Source organism: Genypterus blacodes, unplaced genomic scaffold (assembly GCF_046128005.1).
Source record: "Genypterus blacodes isolate CSIRO-AG114 ecotype Tasmania unplaced genomic scaffold, CSIRO-AGI_Gbla_v1 ptg000039l_1, whole genome shotgun sequence".
Classification (NCBI taxonomy): domain Eukaryota; kingdom Metazoa; phylum Chordata; class Actinopteri; order Ophidiiformes; family Ophidiidae; genus Genypterus; species Genypterus blacodes.
This window is the reverse complement of record NW_027466852.1, coordinates 5,490,001-5,506,785: the sequence shown is the minus strand read 5'-3', so window position 1 is coordinate 5,506,785 and position 16,785 is coordinate 5,490,001. Positions and strand designations below refer to the sequence as shown.

Here is a 16,785-nt window from a genome sequence, read left to right as displayed (position 1 = left end):
AGAAATACACAAACTGATGAACACACTCATACCCAATAAATAGACATTTGCTTTCAATGTGTGAGTGTTTGTGAGTGTTTGAACAATGAGTATTTGATGTATAATAATTGCAAAAGAAGATTTCCTTCTGCCTTCTCTGATTGTTCTCATGTATAGAAATGACAAATAAATAGACTCAGATTAATAATCAACCAGTTTAATAATGATTCATCAAAGCAAATGTCGTGAATTTTATTAGTTCTACTTTATCTAAATGATTAATGAAACAAAAATTGATAATATAATAGAGTAGATAGTAGATTTTCCTCATAAAGACGTCACATTTTGTTTTCTAACAATTTGACAGAAATTAACCTAAATTAACCTGAAATTAAGCTTAATTAACCTGAAGCTGTGGTTGTAGTGATTATTGACTTCAGATGAAAGAAATCCCATATTGTCATTTATTAGCACTAAACTAACTGCTCACATCTTTGATCTACTGGCCTGGTGCAGAGTAAATAGTTTTTCAACAGTATTTGAATTAGTGTTCACATGAACATTTGTCTACTGGTCTCATCTTCATTGCAATATTCTTGAGGGAGTAATTGAAACCTTTCCAGGAGGACCAAATTATGGCGACATATTCATGTGGGAGGGGAGAGTTAGCAGCATATATGCCATTGGGGTTTGTGTGGTGGCAGGCTTTGTACCAGAAGCCACCAAGGAAATGCTGAGCACAGTTTTTATCCCACGTATCCTGGTCTTTGTCAAAGGTGGTGAACTTCATGTTGTTATGTTGTGACAAACTGTCCCCTAAAAACACAACAGAGCAGCATTGAATTGCAATGTAGTGAGCAAAGACTGTGATATTTGTATGGAGGTGATATCATTCTGAGATGTTTTGCACATTAAAACATACATTAAGTGGGTCCAACATGCAGCTTCTCAGAGGTAATCAAGGCTCTCTGAGCTTTTAGGCAGGCAACATAACAGTTTCCTTTAGTTTGTACGCACATCTGTACTTATAAATTACTTTGTTCACTTTCTCCTCCATCATCAAAGGTCCAACTGATCCACCCCATGAAGAAATATATATGCCAATCTAAAATAATAATCAGATTGGCTCATGTCCAGATTGAGAGAAAAAGGAACAAGGGCACATCTGTACTTTCCCTAATGCATCAGTATTTAACCCTCAGCTGTTCAAATGAAGACCCTAACACTGATCCTCACCTGCTGATCCTCCGGCGTAATTGCCAAGGTGGAGCTGATATCCTGTATTTCCAGAACCAATCAAAAAGGAGGAGTACATGGCGTGACTCTTCTCTCTGTCCCAATCCTCCATGTCCACCCGCAGCTCATTGGTGTTCCTCATTGTTAGCAGGAAGATGTTTTCCAGGCCTGAGAAGACACACAAGGATCTGTTTCATGTCACCTCACTGAGGCCTGTTTCCAGACCAGACCAGACTGGCCTCTGACCAGATGGTGTAAAATCACAAGTCTCTATTTTCTTCCTTAACCCGAGGAAATGCAGTGGGTCAAGTCAGACGTTTCTCTCACTGATATGCCCATGTGCTGTGTTGTTTTTATAGTCACCCTAATGAACTTACCCAGCCAATATTCTCCTGCCACATTCCCAAACCCTTTCTTATAGTGCGCCCAAGGCCTGTAGAAGTTTTCGGTGCCATCCAGCCTCCTCTGAAACACCTGAGAGGGTAGGGTTGAAGAGAGAAAGAGGGATTTGTTGTGTCTTTTATAATGTTTACAGGAGCTCCAACCAGCAGAGCAGAAACAGGATGTGTCATGTAGACCAGAGGCCTTCCTTACAGCGCCTCCCTCAGGTGGACCTAATTATATCTAAAGTGTGGCATAGCTGCTGGTCAGAGAGGTGAAGAGGAGTTGGGAGAATGAATTTGATGTTAATCAACAAACGGACTCTTTTCATGTTTCTGTATGTGGATATTTGTGATAAAGCTTTACATGTACTGACCGTCCACCGTCCTCCATCAGTGTCCATGTCACAGTAGACATGCAGGGGTGTGGTGGGACCCCCTGGGAAGATGGTGTATACCCCGCTGGAGCTGCTGTTGTCATGACGGTATATGTCATCACAGTCGATGGGAATGTAAGACTGTGAGTCACAGAGGACTGAGGTCACAAGAACCAGAAGAGCTACAAATAATGATCTCTACATGAGAGAGAGAGAGAGAGAGAGAGAGAGAGAGAGAGAGAGAGAGAGAGACAGAGAGGCTATAATTTCCACACAGTGCTTGAAGTACAATTTGCACAGGGACTGTTTACACAACATCCCATGGTGAATAGATTCTCTTTCAATTGATATAATATCTACAACTCTCAGATCTTTAGGTTCTTCTGGATAATTATATTGTAGTTACAGTCTTATAACAATATTCACAAGATAATTGTTTAGTTCTTTGTCTTTTAGTCTCAGAACGATTGCTTGACCATCATAATCAGGTTAAGCTACAGTATAAGCAGCACTGTAGCATTACTGTGAGTACTGTAACATAGTTAATACATACTATATTAAAGTAATAAGACATGTGGTTTTATAGTGCCATTGTCCTAAAAACTATTTTTTTTAATCCACAGCAAAGCAGACTTCAGACAGCAGATGGCAGTCTGATGAATTTTATATTAAGTCCTTTATATAATAAATGAGTCCATCAGTGTTTCATCATGTCATTCCCCACCTGTCCACCAGGCGTCTCCCTGGAGTATTATGCTACTGCTCGCTCACTCCCTTCTTTGATGTGCCTGCCTGCCTTTATTCTAGTTTTTCTCAGTAGGTACATTTCTCAAATCATCCTTAACATTTACAAATCAGTAAGTGCATTTCTCAAAACGATTGGTACAAACAGCACCACACAATGGATAACCTGCAAAAGCCTGCAACTGGCTGCAAGATCTTAGTTTATCTCTAAAGAAAATATTCTGTGAATATATTTGTCAACGCCATCAGAACGTCAAGTCCTTGTGTAATTGATTACAGACGAGATAGCTGTACTCTTTCTGAACTATGGGTACAGTTTTGATCACAATGATTGGAATACACAAGGCTGCACTCTGTCTCTATGGTACATATAGAACATAGACCCAAAAGTTACACATTACTGTATGAGGGACACTGATTGCAAGAGAGTGGACACGATGCACATTTACAAATACACTAATGTAAAAGACAAGATTGAGTAAGTTATCCAAAGATATGTCATTGTGTATATAGACTGTATGTATACAGAAATATGTATGTATGTGTAAGTATATATATATTAAGTATGTACTGTATACTGTAAAATGTAAGTGTAATATTGTCACATGAAGCTTTACAGTAAGTATAGAATATTACAGTACAGTGCACATTGTTGGGTTCCTGACTTGTTCTGTCTCTGAGACATTTGAATGATGGAGGACACGGTTGTTCTCCTAACATTGTCTGCACCCTTTGATCAGCCTCGACCATTGTAAGGCCATGATGGAGAACCTGGTCCACAGTTGTGGCCCTTATTTCATGGGGAATGTGTCTATGTCCTTTGCCTCTTCTACTTCTTCCTCTGATTGGTCTCGTTACCCTTCCACCACACAGACTCACTCCTCTACTTCTTCCTGGCTGTTGGTCCTGTTTATTGTCTTGTTGTTATTCCATTGTCAGACACTGTAACACTGTTGTGCTCTGTCTATATGAGCTTACCAATTAAAGGTTCATGAGATGCATCTCTGAGCTTTTTGATCAAACAATTTGATTCCAACCTTTCCCTTCATATGTGAAAGTCTAGCTTCACCTGAGAGCCATTCATCAATTCAGGACACATTTACAAAGAATTCCATTTGAAATATAAATAAAATATGCTTGACAGGTTATGACAACTGGTTCACCCTTTCTTGCATGTAATGACTTGACAATGAACAATATCAAAATGTTTTGGGGGATGAGGCTATTCAACAGAGAATGTGCATAAGAGACTGGATGATGTCAAGGTTGAACAAGTAGTTTTGTATCTGATCTGAAAAATTAGTAATTAGTCACTTCATCCCAGTCACTTTCTTAATTTCAAATGGTATCTTCACTGATCTATTTTAAATGAATAATTGAAAACTACTCTTCCTATGACAGCTGTAATATTTGACTAATAGGCTAATGCCATTGTAATATCATTTCTAATACTTGTAGGGTTAATGTGTGATGCATATAGATATCACTCAGAGCCAAAACAGTGCTGTAGGTCAATCAGGCGTTGCTATTATGACGTTCAATATCATAATTTGATTGTATTCTAATGTTATTTCTATCAGTGTTGAGCCGAGCTCTTACCTGCATGATGAGGAGGAAGCTTCACCTCTGAGTCTGACTTGTTTGAGACTCTGTCACGGTCAGGCTGTTGCAATACAGTGGTGGTGCAAAATAGGCCAGTTTATAAAGGAATAAGGCGGATCTACAATGATGCAGCTTGACTGGTATCAATCTGATGTTGTAAAGCATTCATTCACATGGAGGAGGCGGAGTCTGTGTCATCGGTTGAGACACGTGAAAAGAAAACAGGAACATTTCTCCAGATTTCTACAGTGCATCAGCCCAATTTAGGAAATTAAGTAAGTAAAAGATTTTCATAATTTCCTATAAAACATCCAAAATTGGAGGTTGTTTTCCCAATGCATGTACAGCATGTATACTTCTCTTATTTTCAGGTCAGTTGAAGGAACAGAGACTCCTCTGCAGGTTCAGAATATTCACCAGCCCTTTAGACCAGTGGTTCTCCAACTTTTTACATCAGGTACCACCTCAGGAAATATTTGGCTCTCCAAGTACCACCACCATGGCCGATGCTCACACACACACACACACACACACACACACACACACACACACACACACACACACACACACACACACACACAGCATGTGAGAACATAAATAACAACTGCATTTCAGTCAAAAACACAACCAACTGTACTATAAACACACAGCATTTTGGCAACTATTTATAACTCTTATAGGCCTGACATAAAGTCCTCCTAAGCTGCACCATCATGCTCATGTCTGACATAAACAAGTCAATTGGCCAAACCTGCATCATCAGTAGTCTCGTCCAGTTCGATGGAATAATAGTGACTATTTTTAATGCGTTCAATCAGTGTCTTCCTCACATCATCTGCCATGGCTCCTATTCTCCACGACACTGTGTCATTTGAAAGTGGCACCAAGTTGAACTGTTTGGCGACCTTCTCGCCACCCATTAGGTGTACCATCTCTTTGGCTAATGGTAAACACAGCTGTTCACCAATTGTGTGTGGCTTACCGGCTTTGAGGCTGGCACGATACGAAGCCTCCTGTGCTTTAACCCAGTGTTCTTCAACCAGTGTGCCGCGAGAGATCGTCAGTTGTGCAGTGGGACATTATCCAACTTTACTTACTTAGTCCGAGAGACAGACCTGCAGATCGCAAATTCCGAAGCGCAGAAATCAGAAATCACGTAGTGCTACAATCGGTAAGGTTAGTATTGTGCCGTGGGCAAACATTTATGAAAGGCTAAACTTATTTGAAGTCGCATTTCAATTATCTAATTTTCAGACATTTTTATTTGAATCCCCCGATTACCACTACAGTGAGCCTGCGTACCACCAGAGGTACCACTGTTTGAGAACGTCTGCTTTAGACAATGTCAAAAACTAGTGTCAACTTTTGCATTTGTCCCTTTTGGGAACATCTGATAAAAAAACTAATCAGCTGGATTCTTGTTTAACATGGTTTCTCTCTATTATAGAGAGTTCCTCCCTATTCTCCCATTTGGCTCACCCCTACAGAAGGAAGGTTGTTCTGTCGTGTTTGGTTAATGATTTGACTTTGTAACTGACTGTAAAGCATTTGTGAAAGCAAGCAGAAATGATACCGAAATGATATTTACAACACAAACAATTAGCTTTTTTCACTGTTATGACATCAAAGATACAAAATACAACTGAACAGTACAAACAATAAACAATAAAACAAACAATAAACTTCACAACCCAAGGTTAATACAGGTCCACTCATGTCGCCTACTTTCAGCGCAAAGGAGGCGTCTTCAAAGGGTTTCTGCATTTGACCTACAACATCAAACAAACGATACACTCAGAACAGGAGAATAGATGGCACTTTACTTCCCACGGTTGACTGACAGGAGATGAATGAAATTTCAGGTATTTATCATTGAAACACAGAGCTCTTCCTTGTTCCAGTAAGCCACTAGTGAGTCAGACATCTGTAATGCAGGCAGAATTCTGTGAGAACACCTTTGTAATTGTTGTTAAGACAGTGAGTCCAATCATGACCTAATCAAATGGCCTCCTGTAAACTAATGTGACATTAACATTGACAAAAGAAACGTCTCCATAGCAGATCAGGAAAGTAATGAAAGCGTGTAGTTAGTTCTACCAGGGAGTCTCTCAGTCACCTCATCACTCCACCCATCCCACATAGTAGCACGTAACATTGATCTGTTACTCCTGATCAGATCAGTATGTGAGGCTAATGATCCTAGTCCCATTATGTGGCGGCCCATGAAATCACATGCAGATGTTTAGTACTATTCTCTAACGTTCACCTCTGCTGTCACAGCGAGACACATTATCAACCCTGCCCATCCATCCACCAGTGTTACATCATGTTGCAGTCATTTCAGAGCATGTCATCCCCCACCTGTCCACCAGGCGTCCCGCCTGAGTATTCTGCGACTGCTCACTCTCTCCCTTTTTTTCATGTGCCAGCCTGATCCCCTGTGAGCCCTGACCTCACCTGCTCTTTGTTTCTGATGAATGGGGAGGCAGTAGCTCAGTCGGTAGAGCTTCCGCTTAGGAACCCGGAGGGTTGCCGGTTCGAGTCCCTGCCGAGGTGCCCCTGAGCAAGGCACCGAACCCTCAATTGCTCCCCTCTCTGGAAGGGTGGTAGTGTAGTTTATTGCAATGTAAGTCGGTTTGGATAAAAGCGTCTGCCAAATGATCGTAATGTAATGTAATGCCCTTTTGGACTTATTGGCCGTCCTGTGTCCTGGTTTGGATTTTAAGGTTGCCTCTTAATATCCCATCTATTCGTTTGTCGAATCTGTTCGTCTAACAGTGTTGAGTTTGGATGGGTTTTGTCACAACTACTGTTGCTACCTTGTTCCAGAAAGCCACTAGTGAACTATTTCCTTTTGGCTCACTAATAAAGAGCCATTGTCTACAATGCTGGCACACATCGGTGAACACACCTTTGTTATTGTTGTTAGGACAGTGAGTCCAGTCAGGAGCTGATCAAATCTCTTATTGTAGGTTGATGTGTTGACATAAGAAAACAAACGTCTCCATAGCAGATGAGGAAACTAACAGCAGGTGTGAATTCTTCAGTGGGTGCATGTCATTCAGTGTTTGGCCCTCAATGACCTTCTTCCACACTGATGCTCTGCTGACTCATCCTGTAGATTTTGGCAGTAGACAATGTTGGCGTCTAGATTGAGTGTTTGTTAGGGGATTACAAGAGAGAGCATTTGTTGTGTAGGGGCAAATACCAGTTCTCAAGCATTAAATTGTGAGGCCTACCACACAGGTCAAAGCCTTAGCCACATGGCCTCCATGTGGCCTGAAGATAAGCAGGATCCTTTGTCTCAGGACAGAACTACAAAACATCACCCACTGTACCTAGAGTCAACCCCTTTTTCACACCTTATCGGTGGGGAGCTATAAAAGGTTTGATTCGTCCCCAAGACTTTCTCTCTGTGCTACTGCTCGACTGCTGAAGACGTCAAGAGAGATCCCTTCTCCCCTTCACCTCCAGCCCTTCACCTTCTCCCCTTCACCTCCAGCCCTTCACTTTCACCCTTCATCTCTTCCACACAAACCTTCAACAGAAACGGCTCCTCTCCAGGAAGGCTCCCTTTATCAACTCAAGGGAGGAAGGAGACCTAAGAACTTGCCCTGAATGCTCCGATCCAGTGAACCCAGACTTCTCAGTTTTTCAGCTAATGGCCTCCAGCTCAACTCCAAGCAGAAAGGAGACGCAAGAAACTCAAGAATGTGCCCTGGATTTTCCCAATTCAGCGAACCCAAGATTCCTCTCTGTGCTACTGCTCGACTGCTGAAGACGTCAAGAGATCTCTCTCTCCCTGAACGAAGGGCCCAAACTTTGTTTCAGTGAACACCTTTTTCCTCTCTCTAAACCCGTGGAGACCCCCCCTTTGGTTTGCTCGACCTGAATCCTGATTTCACCTGAGGAAAGAAGCGTTTCCTCCTGTTTTCTTCCAATTCCCCGTCGACCAACTACCAGGCCTTCCCACTGGGACCAGGAAAATCAAGGACTTGCAGACTGGCCTATTGGAGAATCGTTCTGATATTCTTCTGCGTGTTCGTTTGTGGTGAATCAAGAGGAATAGATGAGGCAAAGATGAACTGGAATCTTCAGAAGAGCTTTACTGGAATAAGACCTTGGACAGCGCTGGTTCCAACTCTCGCATGCATCAAAGAAGGACAATCAAATATCTCCGTGTTTCCCTATTTATCCCGCATATACAGAGCATTTACATAATATTCTAATTCACTGATGAATATGTAGTTTAACTGTTATCTATTGGTCAGCCAGCTTCAAGAGGGGCAGCGCTAAGATTCAAATCTGAGGGATGAACAGATGTCTGTGGGGGAAAGTAGAATTCTCTTTGTGTAAATTAAAGAACAACAGTATAGTGTAATTAGCCCTTTGATCTGAAGAAGCTCCCTCTGACTGCCCGTCCATGCAAACCCCCTCTCTTCCTTCTTCCTGACCACAGATGTTTGAAGCTTTGATAAAGTGATACAGTGACCTCTTCACCTATTGGCAGATATGTGTTATCTAGCCCTCCTGGAGAGAGACGCTGTAAATGCTCGTATGTATTACTTATCTCCAGACTTTCCCGGGGCCAGCCATTTGGTTACTTGTACTATATTAACTTCAGTCACTGCATTTACTTCTATGTGTGTTAACATTATTTGTTATATTCCAACAGGCCCTATGATCAACTCATCAGCGCCTGAATCTGTTTAGACCCACAACCCAACTGGATCTTCCACACAACGGACTGCTCGACTACCTCTACGGTGAATTACCACACGGACGCAATTCCACCAAGTAAGGCTTAGACGTCTGGGCAGACAAAGAGTTAGGAAGTGATATTATGTGCATTAGATATAGGATACCATGTGTTCTTGACTAAGCTTAATATTACAAGTGTGTTCTTTAATTTTTCCTCGGTGTTAATCAACACCGATTGCATGTGCGCCGTTCTCTCTCTCTCTCTCTCTCTCTCTCTCTCTCTCTCAATCCTTTGTTCTGGTAAACTGCTAATGTGCTACACCTCCGTGCTGTCAGCTGTCTGACTGTGATTTTGTGTATTGTAAGCCTTGCTTTGAGCCTCTCAGCCTGCCTCACAAATTACCTGAATCAAGCCTGTCTCTACCCCATCTTCTGCCGTGTCGAGGGGCGGAGCACACTCTCACACACACGCACGCACGCACGCACCAGCACACACCCACATATAGGGAAGCTAGGAAGAAAGCCGCCATCTTGGGACCCCTCCCATTCACGTGTGTTTAGCCGCCATTGCTACATAGCCTGTTTCTAAGCTGGATCCCGCCATCTTAGTTTGATCCAGATCCTACTAGTGGGCGTGTTATAACTCCGCCACTTCCTGTGCATCATTCCTTCTCACACGCACACACACACACACACACACTCGCACACACACACACACACACACTCCAGTTTTGCCTTCCTTGCATTCAAATCTGTTGTTGCCTGAACTTCTTGACATTGTTTATGTTTTCCGGTTTATTTTATTGATGGTAATGACCTTAGTTATTATTGTGAGTAAATAAATCTTTTCATATCTTAACAAGAAGTGTCTGAAATTGTTTGCTCTGAATGTTTGTATGATTATCAGCCTCTACGCGCGTCAAGTCTCACCCTTCTAGACTGATTTCGAGAGCAAAACTAATCTTTAAATTATTCCCGTTTTATTAATTTATTAATTAATCTGATAAGTTTAATTGATAACTAAGACTTATGGTGAATCTTTAAAGTTAGGTCAATTATCTGCTATCTTGGTTCCCTGTGCCAACAAACAGGGTGGTGCCCCGAGGACTTTAATTTATTAAAGTTATTAATTTTTCTTTTATTTTTATTTTCTTTTATTTTCATTTTTGATAGCAATCTTTGATAAAGCAATATCACCTACAGTTGAAAGTTACACAGTATTACACCATTAGACTTTTAATAATTCCACTGTAAAGGTGATTTGTCAGTTTATTATGATTACCACTCAGTTTTCTACATAGCTGCATGTTTTCCCTCGGTGGATTAAATGTTGTACTGTATTAACTCTACAACATCCTGTTGGGACGGCACTCTAACTCCATAAAGGTCACTTTGTAAGGTACACCAGTTAAAAGTCATGCAATCCAGAACAGCAAGCTTGCCATCAATCCTGCCTTTTCCAAGCCTGTAATGCTTTGTTGGTGCAGAGAAGAAAAAGCTCTTTTCAAAATCACTTTTTGTCACTTATTTTATGGTGGTTGCTAATATTTGATCCACCCTTTCTTTGTGGTATCAGGGTGTGGTTAAGCATTTTGCCTCAGTGTGCATTCTGAAGTAGCTGGTGCATCTAACTGTCAATTTGAACTTGTGTATTTATTTCTCTTGCAGAGAGACGAGCATTTCCTCTTTATAAGTTGGTCTAGACCCAGAAAAGGTGGTTGCTAAGGAGAACCCGAAAATACTTCAGACCTGAAGAATTGTAGCAACACATGAGTTGAGACTCTACGGACACTTAATGGAACCAGTTACAAATTGTTTTTGGTGGAATAATGGCAACAGAGCTGGGGTGTATCTTGATGTGTTGATGTTTGCAGATGTATGTGTGTGTGTTACTGATCATTTCTGTCTGTTCTTGCACCTCTGCAAAAATTCCCAATCCTCCACCGTTCTTAGCAGAGTTGAAGTCACTGAACTGGGAGGCCAAAGTCTCAAACACATATTTGCTTTCAATGTGTGAGTGTTTGTGAGTGTTTGAACAACAAGTAATTAATGTATAATAATTGCAAAAGAAAATTTCCTTCTGTCTTCTCTGATTGTTCACATGTATAGAAATATATAAAATATATAATATAAATCGAAACAGATTAATTATCAATCAGTTTAATAATGATTCATCAAAGCAAATGTCATGCATTTTATTAGTTCTAATCTAACTGATCCATTAAACAAAGATTGATAATATAATATTTTGTTGTAGAGATCCCTCATTAAGACGTCACATTTTGTTTTGTAACAATTTAACAGAAATTAACCTTAATTAACCTGAAGCTGTGGTTGTAATGATTATTGGCTTCAGTGGAAAGAAATCCCATATTTTCATTTGTTTGCACTAAACTAACTGCTCACATCTTTGATCTACTGGCCTGGTGCAGAGTAAATTGTTTTTCAACATTGTTTTTGATTTAGTGTTCACATGGACATTTGTCAACTGGTCTCATCTTCATTGCAATATTCTTAAGGGAGCAATGCACACCTTTCAAGGTGTACCAAGTTACTTGGACAGCCTCATATGGGAGGGGAGAGTCAGCAGCATATATGCCGTTGGGGTTTGTTTTGTGGCAGTTGCTGTACCAGAAGCCACCAAGGAAATGCTGAGCACAGTTTTTATCCCACGTATCCTGGTCTTTGTCAAAGGTGGTGAACTTCATGTTGTTATGTTGTGACAAACTGTCCCCTAAAAACACAACAGAGCAGCATTGAATTGCAATGTAGTGAGCAAAGACTGTGATATTTGTATGGAGGTGATATCATTCTGGGATGTTTTGCACATTAAAACATACATTAAGTGGGTCCAACATGCAGCTTCTCAGAGGTAATCAAGGCTCTCTGAGCTTTTAGGCAGGCAACATAACAGTTTCCTTTAGTTTGTACGCACATCTGTACTTATAAATTACTTTGTTCACGTTCTCCTCCATCATCAAAGGTCCAACTGATCCACCCCATGAAGAAATATATATGCCAATCTAAAATAATAATCAGATTGGCTCATGTCCAGATTGAGAGAAAAAGGAACAAGGGCACATCTGTACTTTCCCTAATGCATCAGTATTTAACCCTCAGCTGTTCAAATGAAGACCCTAACACTGATCCTCACCTGCTGATCCTCCGGCGTAATTGCCAAGGTGGAGCTGATATCCTGTATTTCCAGAACCAATCAAAAAGGAGGAGTACATGGCGTGACTCTTCTCTCTGTCCCAATCCTCCATGTCCACCCGCAGCTCATTGGTGTTCCTCATTGTTAGCAGGAAGATGTTTTCCAGGCCTGAGAAGACACACAAGGATCTGTTTCATGTCACCTCACTGAGGCCTGTTTCCAGACCATATACCATATACCAGATGGTGTAAATTTTACACCATCTGGTGGAGACTTGTGATTTTACACTGTGAAATCGCAAGGCTCTATTTTCCTCCTTAACCAGAGGAAATGAAGTGGGTCAAGTCAGACGTTTCTCTCACTGATATGCCCATGTGCTGTGTTGTTTTTATAGTCACCCTAATGAACTTACCCAGCCAATATTCTCCTGCCACATTCCCAAACCCTTTCTTATAGTGCGCCCAAGGCCTGTAGAAGTTTTCGGTGCCATCCAGCCTCCTCTGAAACACCTGAGAGGGTAGGGTTGAAGAGAGAAAGAGGGATTTGTTGTGTCTTTTATAATGTTTACAGGAGCTCCAACCAGCAGAGCAGAAACAGGATGTGTCATGTAGACCAGAGGCCTTCCTTACAGCGCCTCCCTCAGCTGGACCTAATTAAATCTAAACTTTAGATTTAATTAGGTTAGGTTTATTCTAAAGTGTGGCATAGCTGCTGGTCAGAGAGGTGAAGAGGAGTTGGGAGAATGAATTTGATGTTAATCAACAAACGGACTCTTTTCATGTTTCTGTATGTGGATATTTGTGATAAAGCTTTACATGTACTGACCGTCCACCGTCCTCCATCAGTGTCCATGTCACAGTAGACATGCAGGGGTGTGGTGGGACCCCCTGGGAAGATGGTGTATACTCCGCTGGAGATGCTGTTGTTATGACGATATATATCATCACAGTCGATGGGAATGTAAGACTGTGAGTCACAGAGGACTGAGGTCACAAGAACCAGAAGAGCTACAAATAATGATCTCTACATGAGAGAGAGAGAGAGAGAGAGAGGGAGGGAGGGAGAGAGAGAGAGAGAGAGAGAGAGAGAGAGAGAGAGAGAGAGAGATTATATCTACAGCAGCACCCACCATGATTGCGCTCCACTCTAAATAGATACTTCTGTAAATGCAATCTATAAAATGTAATGTAATTACCACACAGTATTTGAAGTGCAAATACAATTGCACAGTTTCCATGATAAGTCATGGTGCATTTATTCAGTCTCAGTTGCAGAGTCTTTCTTGAATGAATCTTCTTGTGGCAGAAAATGAGTTTTTTGGTTTATACCGCATGAATCCAGCATTGAGAGATGTATCTTGGAGGTGCTGTTCTTATTTATTATCTGCTCTAATCGTCCTGTCTGTCACACTTACATCAGTGAGGTACGGTGTACAAATCATGTGAATGTAGTGGGTGCTAAACTTGTTTAAAGCTCCAATCAAGGCTGTATGTATATAATATCTATAACTTGCAGATCTTTGGGTGCCCAGTTCCTTGTCTTTCAGTCCCAGAATGATTCCTTGGCCCTCATAATCAGGTTTAGCTATAAGCAGCACTGTAGCTTTACTGTGAATAATGTAACATAGTTCATACATACTATATTAGAAACATGGGGTGTTGTCATCCTAAAACCAAATATTTAATCCCTCATTTATCATCATCTTTGTGGTCTAGTTTTTAATTTTCCTGTGTCTGATGTAAAGGAGGCTCTTCAAAACCACATGGCCCGGTCATCCACAACACTCAGCCACCTTATTTTAGCACTGCGTCGACTTCAGACAGCAGATGGCAGTCCTTTGAAATAAATGTTTAGTTCTTCATATAGTAAATCAGTAGTGTATCTTTAACATTTGTTTTCACAATCGCCCAGTCACAGGGAAACAAATTATCAACCCTGCCCATCCATCGATCAGTGTTTCATCATGTTGCAGTCATTTCAGAGCTTGTCATTCCCCACGTGTCCGACCTTGTAAGGTTGCCTCTTGATATCCCATCGACTCGCCCTATGGATTTGTTTGTCGAATCTGTTTGAGCTCAGTAACCAATAGTTTGTCCTTTTTTTCCCTCTTACACATTTGCTATGCGTCCCACTCGATAAAAATGTACCTTGTTTTATCTACGTATCTTACAATCTTCCATTGAGAAGCAGCTGAAATTCCTGAGCATGTTTGAACAATTTTTTTCACTCATTTGTTTGTCGTAAATGATCCTGTTTCGTTATGAGTGGATACAATAAAGTCAATGTGCAGGGGTTTATTGGCCCAGGTCCTCCACTGACCTCACAAAAACCCCTGCACATTGACTTTATTTAACAATAGTCTTAAGTTAATTTATTCAATAATCCCCTGCATGTTTTTTAACACCTTATTCATCAGCACTCATTTAGTTAACTTATTTAATTTAGTTCAATACACACAGTTACAACATTTGGCTTTTCCTCTTTTGGAGGAGTCAGAAAAATCCTGCTGGATGTCTGGTCAGTGTTAATTCTAACCCCATCCAGAGGAAAGTTTATTTGATGAAACACACATTCTTATTCTTATTCTTATTCTTATTCTTATTCTTATTCTTATTCTTATTCTTATTCTTATTCTTATTATTATTCTTTTTACTTATCACTGTGCATTAGTTAAAGAAGGGAAATTTAATAAAATTACAGCTGTAATATTTGACTAAAAGGCTAATAATGAAATTGTAATATCATTTCTAATACTTGGAGGGTTAATGTGTGATGCATATAGATATCACTCAGAGCCACTTTAACAGATCAAAACAGTGCTGTAGGTCAATCAGACACACTAGAATATAACCTGGTAGTCATAAGAACAGACAGTGGTTGATACATATACATATATTTCTTTTAATTGCATTCTAATAATATTTCTATGAGTGTCAAGGACATAGCCGAGCTCCTACCTGCATGATGAGGAGGAAGCTTCACCTCTGAATCTGACTTGTTTGAGACTCTGTCACGGTCAGGCTGTTGCAACACAGTAGTGGTGCAAAATAGACCAGTTTATAAAGGGATTAGGCGGATCTACAATGATGCAGCTTGACTGGTATTAATCTGATGTATGAATGTATGTGTAGAACACATGATAAGAAAACAGAAAGCTAGTAAACACATTTCCCCAAATAAAGCTCAGGAAATTAATACTATAACATTGTTTCATTCTGTCTGTCTGTCTGTCTGTCTGTCTGTCTGTCTGTCTGTCTGTCTGTCTGTCTGTTTGTCTGTCTATTCATTTCATTGAGAAATCAAAAAGGTGCAGATGGAGCTGTGGCAGCAGTGTGTCTCGTGGTAAATCGACTGCCGGGTTCTTCCAGAGAACCATTGAGTCATTGGGGAGAGCTCACAGGTGAATACATGCACAAACCAACACACACACACACACACACACATGCAGCTTGTGTGTGTGTGTGGTGTGTGTGTGTGTGTGTGTGTGTGTGTGTGTGTGTGTGTGTGTGTGTGTGTGTGTGTAAACTGGCTCAAGCCCTGCAAGATGGGGTGCTGCTGTGCCAGTTGCTTAACAACCTAAGAGAAATACAACCACAGATGTCCCAGGTAGCACACACGCACACACGCACACACACACAGGTAGCACACACGTGTGTGTGTGTTTGTCCGTGTGTGTGTGTGTGTGTGTGTGTGTGTGTGTGTGTGTGTGTGTGTTCTGTGCAGCTGCTCCGGTAAATATTCACCTATGACAGTGTGGCGTTTAGTGCAGCAGTATCAGTCAGAGCTCAACATTTCCTCTTTTCTCAAATCAGGGTTCCGCATTTCCCACTGCTGAAAAGACAGAGAGACAGACTGACAGACAGAGAGAGAGAGACAGAGAGAGAGGCAGAGAGAGTGAGAGCGAGGGGGAGAGAGACAAAGAGACAGAGAGACAGAGTGACAGAGAGACACACTGACAGACTGAGAGACTCAGGAAGTTGTATAAAGCTGAAAACATCGGACCACCATGTTATTCAGATTGCATTGTGTTGCCTGTGGTGTTTTATGATTTTTTAGATAAGTCTTTCTGCTCTCTGTATTCCTTCATTTAGATCAGATTTCTGTTTATTTCGGTGCAGGTCACCTGGTCAGTGTGGCTCAACATCAATTACAAACAACCCATGCTGTGTTTTACACATTTGACACGTGGGAGTGTCTATCAGGGGGGTCAAACTCAGGCCCGCGGGCCAAATCTGGCGAGATAATGTCAAATGTCTGCTAGAGCTGGCCCGCCGGTATATAGCGCATACACCGCTAACACTACACATCCCAAAATGCTCTGCGAGTGCGTTCTCTGTGACATCACGAGCCATCGCGATGTGCTCAACCTGCAGCTTCAGGGGCGGGGCCATGTCATCACAGACATGTACGCTGCGGTGAGTACAACTAAGTTGTGACTGCTTGTGGGAGAGTAGGACGCTGCAAGGAAACTCGGGCCATTTTCTGTGCCGCTAACCCATAGAAGAGCAGATCTCTACCTGTGTGTTGCCAAGTGCACAGTTTGCTGAAAAACTCTACGTACTCAGCGCCGAGTTTACGCGGCGATTTGCCGACTTTGAAGCCAAGAAATGTA

At 41.4% G+C, this 16,785-nt stretch overlaps 2 protein-coding genes across 2 annotated transcripts; both read right to left on the bottom strand.

The window, feature by feature from the left end:
- Positions 1–180: 180 nt before the first annotated feature.
- LOC142996966 (microfibril-associated glycoprotein 4-like) lies at positions 181–4,448 on the bottom strand. The gene is made up of 5 exons (XM_076148103.1): positions 4,316–4,448; positions 1,973–2,170; positions 1,593–1,689; positions 1,216–1,383; positions 181–795 (listed from the first exon to the last, which is right to left on the bottom strand). Exons 1-5 carry the CDS (start codon positions 4,319–4,321, stop codon positions 524–526), a joined length of 741 nt encoding a protein of 246 aa, XP_076004218.1. The 5' UTR covers positions 4,322–4,448; the 3' UTR covers positions 181–523.
- A 6,804-nt stretch (positions 4,449–11,252) lies between these two features.
- LOC142996842 (microfibril-associated glycoprotein 4-like) lies at positions 11,253–15,204 on the bottom strand. The gene is made up of 5 exons (XM_076147954.1): positions 15,131–15,204; positions 12,999–13,196; positions 12,586–12,682; positions 12,174–12,341; positions 11,253–11,753 (listed from the first exon to the last, which is right to left on the bottom strand). Exons 1-5 carry the CDS (start codon positions 15,134–15,136, stop codon positions 11,482–11,484), a joined length of 741 nt encoding a protein of 246 aa, XP_076004069.1. The 5' UTR covers positions 15,137–15,204; the 3' UTR covers positions 11,253–11,481.
- Between the last annotated feature and the right edge of the window lie 1,581 nt (positions 15,205–16,785).

Coding starts and splice junctions, on each gene's coding strand:
- LOC142996966 (XM_076148103.1), bottom strand. Junction 1,690..1,972: donor CTGATGGAGGACGGTGGACG/GTCAGTACATGT, acceptor CTACCCTCTCAG/GTGTTTCAGAGGAGGCTGGA. Junction 796..1,215: donor TTACGCCGGAGGATCAGCAG/GTGAGGATCAGT, acceptor TTGTGTTTTTAG/GGGACAGTTTGTCACAACAT.
- LOC142996842 (XM_076147954.1), bottom strand. Junction 12,683..12,998: donor CTGATGGAGGACGGTGGACG/GTCAGTACATGT, acceptor CTACCCTCTCAG/GTGTTTCAGAGGAGGCTGGA. Junction 11,754..12,173: donor TTACGCCGGAGGATCAGCAG/GTGAGGATCAGT, acceptor TTGTGTTTTTAG/GGGACAGTTTGTCACAACAT.